The sequence below is a fragment of the Chenopodium quinoa genome, unplaced genomic scaffold (genome assembly GCF_001683475.1).
Source record: "Chenopodium quinoa cultivar QQ74 unplaced genomic scaffold, ASM168347v1, whole genome shotgun sequence".
In the NCBI taxonomy this organism is placed as follows: domain Eukaryota; kingdom Viridiplantae; phylum Streptophyta; class Magnoliopsida; order Caryophyllales; family Amaranthaceae; genus Chenopodium; species Chenopodium quinoa.
The window spans coordinates 1,922,341-1,931,574 of NW_018745054.1; the positions used below are offsets into that span (position 1 = coordinate 1,922,341).

A 9,234-nucleotide genomic window follows, 5' to 3' on the forward strand; every position below is an offset into this window, starting at 1 on the left:
ACTACACATAGACAAGAGAAAAGCTTAAAACTTCTCAAATTCTGGTACTTGCAGCACCTGGCTGCAAAACATTCAGGCATTCACAATCTACAGTAGGATTTTGTGGAGATGCATTTGTTCAATTGTAGGGCTTATTGCCTAGTTCTACATACATAAGAAAGACTCATGCTATGATATCCATCTTCCAAGTGTTCTAAATAGTATCGATTGGATTGTAAATGAAGAATCTTCTGGTAAACTCTTCCATTGCAGCAGTACTGCAATACTTACACACAGTCAAGAACAACTTACATAAGAATATAAGATTTATGATTTCATTGGGTTTATCCATAATTGTAAAGGTCCATAAGAGATTAGGAACATAGATATTATCAAAGATTAATTAATGCACATATAAAACAAGATGAGGCAAATAATGCAATTCTTATTAATCTGAAGTTTCCAACAAGTGCTAATTTCATTCATCCTCAATTAACCACTAGACTAATCATCTACAACCAGATTCTGATTTTACCCTAAATTACATGCCTATATTCTGCACAGATTTGCTCCGGCTACTTCATCAATGTCAAGTCATACAAGCATATGATGTTGTCATGGCTTTCAATTCATATCAAAAATTGCTTGCTACACTCAATCAGCAATTAAACTCCTAAATTTACAAAAAAATGTGAAACGCTGATCATTGGTAGCATCTTTAGCACTTAGCAATGAGAGCTTTATCTATGGCAAAATAAGAAAGATCTGCCATCCGAGTGATCTATCTCTCCTTAACTTCATCTAAGTAAGAAGCGGGTATCTCTGCTGGAGATGCTAATGTTGAAACGCATTTGTACTGTGACAGAAAATAAAGAATTAACATCAGACAAACAACTTAGAAAAGCCCCATCATAATTAAACGATAAGAAGCAGTCAGGCAGGCAAAATGCATTACCTTATGCTGCTTGTATTTGTTTCTTACTGCTACCAAAGACCCGCCTCTTCGATCTAGTTGCAAGTCTTGGATCCGAAGAACACATTCTTTTAGATCCGATGGTTTATAACCAGTATAAGATTGCAAGCTTGAATTCTGTAAAATGCATAATCAGTTACTTGGGACTTCCATTTCAGGATCTTACATAATAAACAGCAAATCAAGGTTTAATACTGACCCAAGGGTGCTTTTTGGGTTGTGTTGTAAACTTTGCAAGAAAAATAACTGATGCCGCTACCATAGAAGGTAAGAACTTCACACATCCATAATCTAGCAAACTGAGCTCAGCTAAGTAGTAACCCAAAAATTCCAACTGCAGATTTGGATTCTGTATAATCACAATATAAGTTAATAACTAGTTGATTCCTTTTATCAGATCAAGCATAGACAGCAGATACAGCGCCGTAGCCAGCTAACACACCTTAGAATTTCCTTGAGCAACCCTGGCGAACCTCCTGCAGAGATTAACAAAAGGGGAAAGACAAACTAATTAATAAAGTATCCACCAAAAACACACCAGAAACAAAAAGATTATACATCTAATGAACAATGCAATTCACTTCAGATCCTCACCTGAGAAACGATTTTACGGTAGGATTACCCATTTCGTAGTTGAGAGTTTTGAGTACATCAGCCTCCATATCTACAACCTTCACATTAAATGAACAACATTCTCAATACAAACCAAAAACCCAGATTCAGATTCAATAATTTGGAGATAATATAAATTGAGAACTAACCTCTTGTTTAGTGTAGGTATTTTCTGTCATATCACAGAATTTCTCAACAGGTTTGGGATCTATTTCTTCATACTTCCTACAGTTTATAACAGAGAACTTCAATAAAATTATTCTAACAAGATAAAAAAAACAAAAAAATAAAGCCGAAATCGAAGATCGAAAACATACGATGCAATTAGCATAGCAGAAACACCCAGAAGCTGAAGTTTTTGTCGATTAATCGGTTTGAGGGACAAGTATCGATCGATGTGTGAAATTGTCAAATAAAGTGTGTCTGAAACAACCTTGAATTCTTCAGCAAGCTCTACTAACCAATCCACCAAAATTCCTCTCATATTCGCACTTACATCTTTCTGGATTATCTGCATGTACTCTCCCAGCGGCCTTCTCTTCTCTTCTTGCTACACAATTCAATCAACCCCAATTCAATTTCAAACATAAACCCTAATTTCGGAAAAACCATACCTAACAATCAATTCCCCCCCCCCCAAAATCAACCCAAAATGGAAAAAAATTGATACATTTCTCAGAAAAATAAATTACTATTTCCAAACCCTCAATAATTATTACCAAAATGACAGAAAATTTGATAAAAATTTAACAATCTTACCTCCATATTCCGAAGATATTCATAAATTCCAGTAACATAAGGCCCACACATTTGAGGATCATCTGAACCAGCATCAATATCTTCAGTAGCTACCTTTCCAACACCAACAACATCTTCTTCCGGAGTTTTCTCCGATGCCGGAATCGACGAACTACTAATTGGTTTAGCAGGTTTCCTCGAACGACCTCTTGCACGAGGCTCAGAACAAGATCTTAAGCTTGAATTCCCCAAAATGTTCGAAGGTATTTCACCCAAAACAACCCTTCTTTTGTTCGCCGGTGGCTGATGCTGCGGATTCTCTGACATAGCTTCGGCAGCTCTTCGCTTCGCCGACTGCCTGGTAACCCTCATACAATTCTCCTGATTCGCCATTATTCCGATAACCCGAAAGCCGAAAGAGAAAATTAGAGAGAGAAAGAGAAGGAAGCAGAAGAAGAGTTGTGGTGGAAATGGAGGTGAGAGAAGTGAGTCTCTTTGTAGAAGAATGAAGGCGCCATTTGAGATTGTTTCAAAAAATGTTAAAGTTTCGCGGTTCTATGAATGTACATTTTAATTTCTAATTTCGGTTCGGTTCCGCGAAAAATTGAATTGAGGGGGGTTGGTTGTTTTGAATTTTGAAATTTGGGAAATTTGGGTTTGGGAATATGTTTTTATTTGGACAGTTTTCAAGTTTGGGTTTTGAAATGAAAATTCTCGGTCTAATTTACTCTGCGAAATGTTTTTAAACACCAAAAGGTTATTTTGGAGCTTGTACTTAGGATTCTTCTACTTGTGATTTTGTTAATCACTAGGGGAGTAGGCGGGCTATTTTAAAGTTTTTAAATATTTCGTGATTTAGGACATTAAACGCTGAGTGAAACTATGGAAGTGGAGAGCAAATTTTTTTTTTAAAAAATTTTTGGACTAGACCATGTGGATTAGAATAGATATTTTTTTTTCTAATTGAATGAGAAATTATGCTGATTGCAATTTTTGGATGATTATAAAGTGGCTTAATTTATTTTTGGACTTTTCGTCTAAAACTATCTATTAAAAGCCATTTTTTGTGAGAAACTACCTAACAAAAAAATGTTGTAAGAAACAACCTTCAAAATATAAAAGTTGTAAGAAACTATCTATTAATATAAAAATGTCGTAAGAAATTATCCTATGCCGAATTTTCGTCTTTGACTAATTTCTCCGGCGTTGACCACTTTGGCCGGTCACATGATTTTAAATTAACCAAATTCTCACCCTTATTTCCCCAATTCGGTACCCAATATCCCCATTTCATCATTATATCCCTCAATATCTCCTTCCTTACAGCTTCCCTTACATCATTTTCCCCTTCCCTGCTTCCATATAACAATACGCATTTTAGGTTTCCTAATTTCAGCTAATTTTTTGGGGTGGAATTGCTAGAATTAATGTCGGGGTTGCTTTGTTGCCACGTTATTGTTTCGAGTTTTGAAATTTGGGAAAATTGGGTTTGGGAATATGTTTTTATTTGGACAGTTTTCAGGTTTGGGTTTTGGAATGAAAATTGCGCGGTCCAATTTACTCTGCGAAATGTTTTTAAACACCAAAAGCTATTTTGGAGCTTGTACTTAGGATTCTTCTACTTGTGATTTTGTTAATCAGTAGGGGAGTAGGAGGGCTATTTTAAAGTTTTTAAGTATTCCGTGATTTAGGACATTAAGCGCTGAGTGAAACTTGGAAGTGGGGAGCAAATATTTTTTTTTATTTTTGGACTAGGTCATATGGATTAGAATAGATATTTTATTTTTTCCTAATTGAATGAGAAACTATGTTGATTGCAATTTTTGGATGATTATAAAGTGGCTTAATTTATTTTTGGACTTTTCGTCAAAAACTATCTATTAAAAGCCATTTTTTTGTGAGAAATTACCTAACAAAAAAATGTTGTAAGAAACAACCTTTAAAATATAATAGCAGTAAGAAACTATCTATTAATATAAAAAATGTCGTAAGAAATTATCCTAAGCCGAATTTTCATCTTTGACTAATTTCTCCGGCGTTGACCACTTTGGCCGGTCACATGATTTTAAATTAACCAAATTCTCACCCTTATTTCCCCAATTCGGTACCCAACATCCCCATTTCATCATTATATCCCTCTATATCTCCTTCCTTGCAGCTTCCCTTACATCATTTTCCCCTTCTCTGCTTCCATATAACAATACGCATTTTGGGTTTCCTAATTTCAGCTAATTTTTTGGGGTAAAATTGCTAGAATTAATGTCGTGGGTTGCTTTGTTGCCGCGTTATTATTGTTGGGTGTAGCATCGTTGAAATGGCGGCTTGGTGTGGCTGATGTTTGTTGGTGTGTTGGTGGCTAAGTATTGAGGTGAGGAAGAGTTGTGCGATGGTGTTGTTGTTGGTGGCGTCATGATGTAGAGAGGGAGTGTGGTGATGGTGTGCGAAAGTGCGATGAGGAATTGCAATGGGGCGGGGATGGAGATAAAAACCATATCCGTCATGGGTAATGGGGCGGAGTGAATTTTAGGTTGTACCCGCCCCATCCCCAATCTGCCCCACCCGCTCCGCTTCATACCCACCCATCCTCGCTCCTCCCCACCCGCCCTGCTTCATACCCGCCCCATCCCCACCCCATACCCATCTATATATTTTTTTAAAAAAATTGTATACTTTCATACTATTTCATATAAAATAATTATGTAAAATAAAGTATTAAATATATTACATTATAGGGCTGAGCAAAACTATTTGATAATCCGAAAATCCGATCCGCATTCGATCCGAAAATTTAGGATAACCGATCCGAAAACATTTTCGGATCGGATATCCGATCCGAAATTTTCGGATCGGATAATTTCGGATATCGAAATTTTTTATTTCGGATATCCGAAAAAAAGTCGGATATCGGGTATCCGATCCGAAATCCGAAAAAAAAACACCTGTAAAAAAAAACTTATTTTACAAAAATTCGGACAAGGATAACCCTAAGTCCCTAATCTTGAATCCGCCTCTTTCTCTTTCTCCTCTATTTTCTCCCTCCTCCTCTCTGGCATCTCCTCCTCCATCCTCCCTCCTCTCTCATCTTAGATCTCCTCCTCCCTCCTCTCTCATCTCAGATCTCCTTCCTCTGCGAACTTGTATACACGCTGCGCAATGATGCAGTCCCGCTCAATCTGCTGCTTCTCTCAGATTATCAGAACATCTTTCAACACTTGTTCTTCTTCATCTTCTTCATACTCTACTCAACCATTGAACTCCTCCTCAATTACCGTGCTATTGTGCTAACTAATACTCTACTCAACTATAAAAGAAGCACTTGAGAGCTTCAAATCTGAAATATGGTCGTCAGACCCAAATCTATTTTCTCTTTTAATTCATGGATGTATTTCTTAAAATTCGATTTCATGGGGAAAACAGCTTCATGTTATTACAATTACTTCTGGGTTATTGATTAGATTATTCCTTGATTTAGTTTTTTTTTTTTTTGTTTTTTTTTTCAATTTTGGATAAAAACCCATATTATTAGATGGGTTGGATATCGGATATCTAAACTATCCGATCCGAAAATTTCGGATATCCAAAAATTTCGGGTCGGATACGGATATCAAATATATGATTTTTCGGATATCCGATCCGCGCTCACCCCTATTACATTATAATATACTTATATTATTAAAAAAAATTTAAAAAAATTGTGATATAAACAATGATTTTTTTTTTGTTGTAATCTAAATTATGTAGTGTTGTTGTATTTGGGAGGTGGAGATTAAGCGGGTATTGGGTGGGGATTAGGTGATGGGGGTGGATATCCAAGCGGGGGTGGGGCGGGGATGGTTTTAGAATTAGACCGCCGGGGCGGGGATGGTGGATAAGTTTTGGACCCGCTGCGGGGATGGGGATGGGGATGAGGATGAGAATGTTAGGCGGGAATGGGGATGGGAAAGCCAAAATTCACCCTGCCTCATCCCGTTGACATCCCTATGAGTGAGGGCTTACGTTGGTTTTGGGGATGTGTGAAGGTGGTTTAAGGGTGTTTTGAGGTGGGTTGAAGTTTTGTGGTGGTTGGGTCAAAATGGTACGATGGCGGACGGTTATTAGGATGGTGGCACTGCTAGTGGGGCATGGAAATAAAAGGTTTTAAAAGGCCATGTGATCGGCACTTGGGTAGTCAACGCTGGAGAAATTAGTCAACAGTGAAAATTCGGTGAAAGGTATTATGTTACAACACTTTCATTTTAATAGGTAGTATTTTAAAACATTTTTTTAGTTGGTAGTTTCTCACGAAAAATGGCTTTTAATAGGTAGTTTATGCCAAAACGTCTTTTTTTAAAAGAAGATAGAATTTAGAAAACGCATTGTACGGGTCAGTAGTTTTGGGTTTTTGTTTTTATCATAACTTTTGATCTAGAGCTCGGAGTAAGTTAAATAATATATCTTTGGAAAGCTTTGTAAGTTTACTTTCTAACCCAATTAGAATGTGATTGATATATTTTGTAGAATTTGAGATATGATTGAAATAGTTGGACGGTGTTAGTTTTTGATAGAGTTTAGTATTTTGATCATATCTTCTTTGCTTCAAATCAAAATTGGGCTTATGATATATCATTAGAAATCTTATTTCAAGGGCTATCCATCCATTTAATATTTGGATAAGAATTATGTGCTACGAAAATCAGAGTTGCACGGTTTTGGGTTGCAATTATGAAAAGAGATGTTTAGGTGAAGGTTTATGGATTTTGGGGCTTAAAAAAAGGTTTGAGTTATTGAAATGGCTAAAATGGGTTACGAAATGATAGTGGGCTAGAGAAAAAGGGCTATTCAAGTAATTATTTAACCTATCATGTGAATCAAACCAAATTAGACAATGAAGGTTATTTCATCATTGGGCTTTGATCGAGGAGACATTTTTAGGTGTCTACAGATATGTATCGATTTAGTGGTGAGAATTTGGTTCTAGGGAGGGTGGGTTTCGGGTTGGGGTTAGGTAGGTTTTGGGGTGGGGTTAGGTTTGGGGGATTTCGATCAGGGGTGGTGGGGGTTAGGGGTTTCAGGGTGGTGGTTATTTTGGTTCAGGAGGAGGACGGTTGGGAGTTTCTGTTGGGTTTCGTAGCGTCGAACGCTACGCGGAAGAGAAACCCGCCCAAGACCCGCTCACTAATTAAAGAAACTAAATATTTAATCACATAATAAACAACATAAAAGAGAGAAAGGGAAATTAAATAACATTCTCACCCTCGACGCGTGCTTCGCTCCTATAGAGCTCGGACTTCAATACCTTAGCTCAACTCAAGGGTTTTCCCACCTATAGGGAGATGCCTTATTGAGTTCAACTCAAGTGTTTTTCCCAAAACCCAAAACTTGGGTATTTATAGGGAATGGAGACTTGATCTCCATTCTCCCCTCAATGGGGGAGATTTGCATTTTCCTCTATTTAATTTTAATCAAAAACAAAATAAAATGCAATTCAATTAACAAGCTACAAGTGGTAAAGGGTGAGCAAAGGTAGGTGAGGACCACTAAGGGGGGGGGGGACCAAAAATCCCCTTGCTCCCCAAGCAAGGCCACCAAGCATCGGTCCTCACCAAAACTCTAGAGCAGCCCACGCATAGCTGGCAGCCACCCTGCCTTGGCTATCAAGGCTGCCTAGATGGCGCCTGGCACCTTGGCTGGGCTGGCTAGCTAGCCCGCATACGCATGCACGTAGCTAGTAGGCCATGCATGCAATGCGGGCTGCTGGTGCTGTGTAGCGTATGCTAGGCGCTGCCTGGCTCAGAAGCATGCTTAGCCTTAGCACATAGCACGCTGCGATGCCCAGCACGCAAGCATGCACAACCACAACACAGCACGTTGCGATGCTAGGCGATGCTGCGATGCGTGGCTGTGTGCGAGAGGTTGCGATGCGTGAGGTTGCTATGCTAGCACACATCGCTATAGCACAACACGCATAGTGCGCTGCTGCTGTGCTTGAGCTAGCGATGATGCGGCTGGGTGCGTATCCCAACACACTAGCATGCGCTAGCTGCTAGTATGCTTGTAGCCTAGTGCACCAGCCTTGCTAGCATGCTTGCGGTATGCCTAGTAATGCGCATGGCATCTTAAGCTAGCTTAGCACTCGCATTGCTAGGCAAATGCGAGGCTACGACTTAGCTCGAACTTGTTGCTTGCTTGATTTTTTGTCTCGTCGAATTCTAAATTCGACTCGACTTGCGACGCTCGGTCTCAACGCTTTAAGCTCGATATTCGACATCTTTGTTCGTATACTCTAACGACTCATTTAATCCTTCGGATTAATTCGTCGTCTCGGATCGGTTACTCGATTGGGTGTGACCCGAAGGGTTCAATCAAGATTAAGTTGATATATTTTACACATTAATATTATTGATCGGAAGCGGCCTCCACCTAGGCATTGCAATCACTTGACCTCATCGAAGAATTAGCTTTCTAATAATTCTGAACCCTCTATCGGAATAATACACTTGTTGGAAGGACATCATTCCTTTCAATCTCCCACTTGTCCTTCCGGACAAGTGTGCAATTAGTGTATAGCCCATTTCCATGTCTCTTAATGTCTCTTCACAATAGACGAAAAAGGTAATTTGGCACCGGTTCAAACCCTCCCCTCTAAGGCACCGGTTTTGAACCGTTGGGGATTTGAGGGGTGCCAAATCCCCAAATTTTTGGCACCGGTAAATCGGTGCGAAATAGGCACCGGTGCCAATTACCCATGGCGCGCCTTTTTTTTTCTATTTCAGTACAATAGGCACCGGTGCCAAAAGTCCCCAAATAGGCACCGGTTTTTTTTAGAACCGGTGCCAAAATTCCCCAAAAAAATTTTAAAAAAACTTTTAGCACCGGTTCTTTTTAAAACCGGTGCCAAAAATGCCCAAAAAAAATAATTTTTTTTTTTTTTTTTTGCATTTTTTTCACTTAAA

The 9,234-nt window shown here is 38.8% G+C and overlaps 1 protein-coding gene across 1 annotated transcript; it reads right to left on the bottom strand.

The window, feature by feature from the left end:
* Positions 1-404: 404 nt before the first annotated feature.
* LOC110709167 (putative cyclin-A3-1) lies at positions 405-4,865 on the bottom strand. Its single transcript, XM_021887383.1, has 8 exons — positions 2,324-4,865; positions 1,882-2,114; positions 1,714-1,789; positions 1,547-1,623; positions 1,395-1,428; positions 1,152-1,301; positions 935-1,069; positions 405-835 (listed from the first exon to the last, which is right to left on the bottom strand). Exons 1-8 carry the CDS (start codon positions 2,693-2,695, stop codon positions 761-763), a joined length of 1,152 nt encoding a protein of 383 aa, XP_021743075.1. The 5' UTR covers positions 2,696-4,865; the 3' UTR covers positions 405-760.
* Positions 4,866-9,234: the final 4,369 nt, after the last annotated feature.

Bases quoted from the DNA above. Each gene is read 5' to 3' on its own strand.
- LOC110709167 (XM_021887383.1), bottom strand. From the start codon at position 2,695: ATGGCGAATCAGGAGAATTGTATGAGGGTTACCAGGCAGTCGGCGAAG. The intron at 2,115-2,323 runs GTAAGATTGTTA...TGAATTGTGTAG, and splicing joins AATATCTTCGGAATATGGAG to CAAGAAGAGAAGAGAAGGCC. The intron at 1,302-1,394 runs GTGTGTTAGCTG...GTGATTATACAG, and splicing joins TTGCTCAAGGAAATTCTAAG to AATCCAAATCTGCAGTTGGA.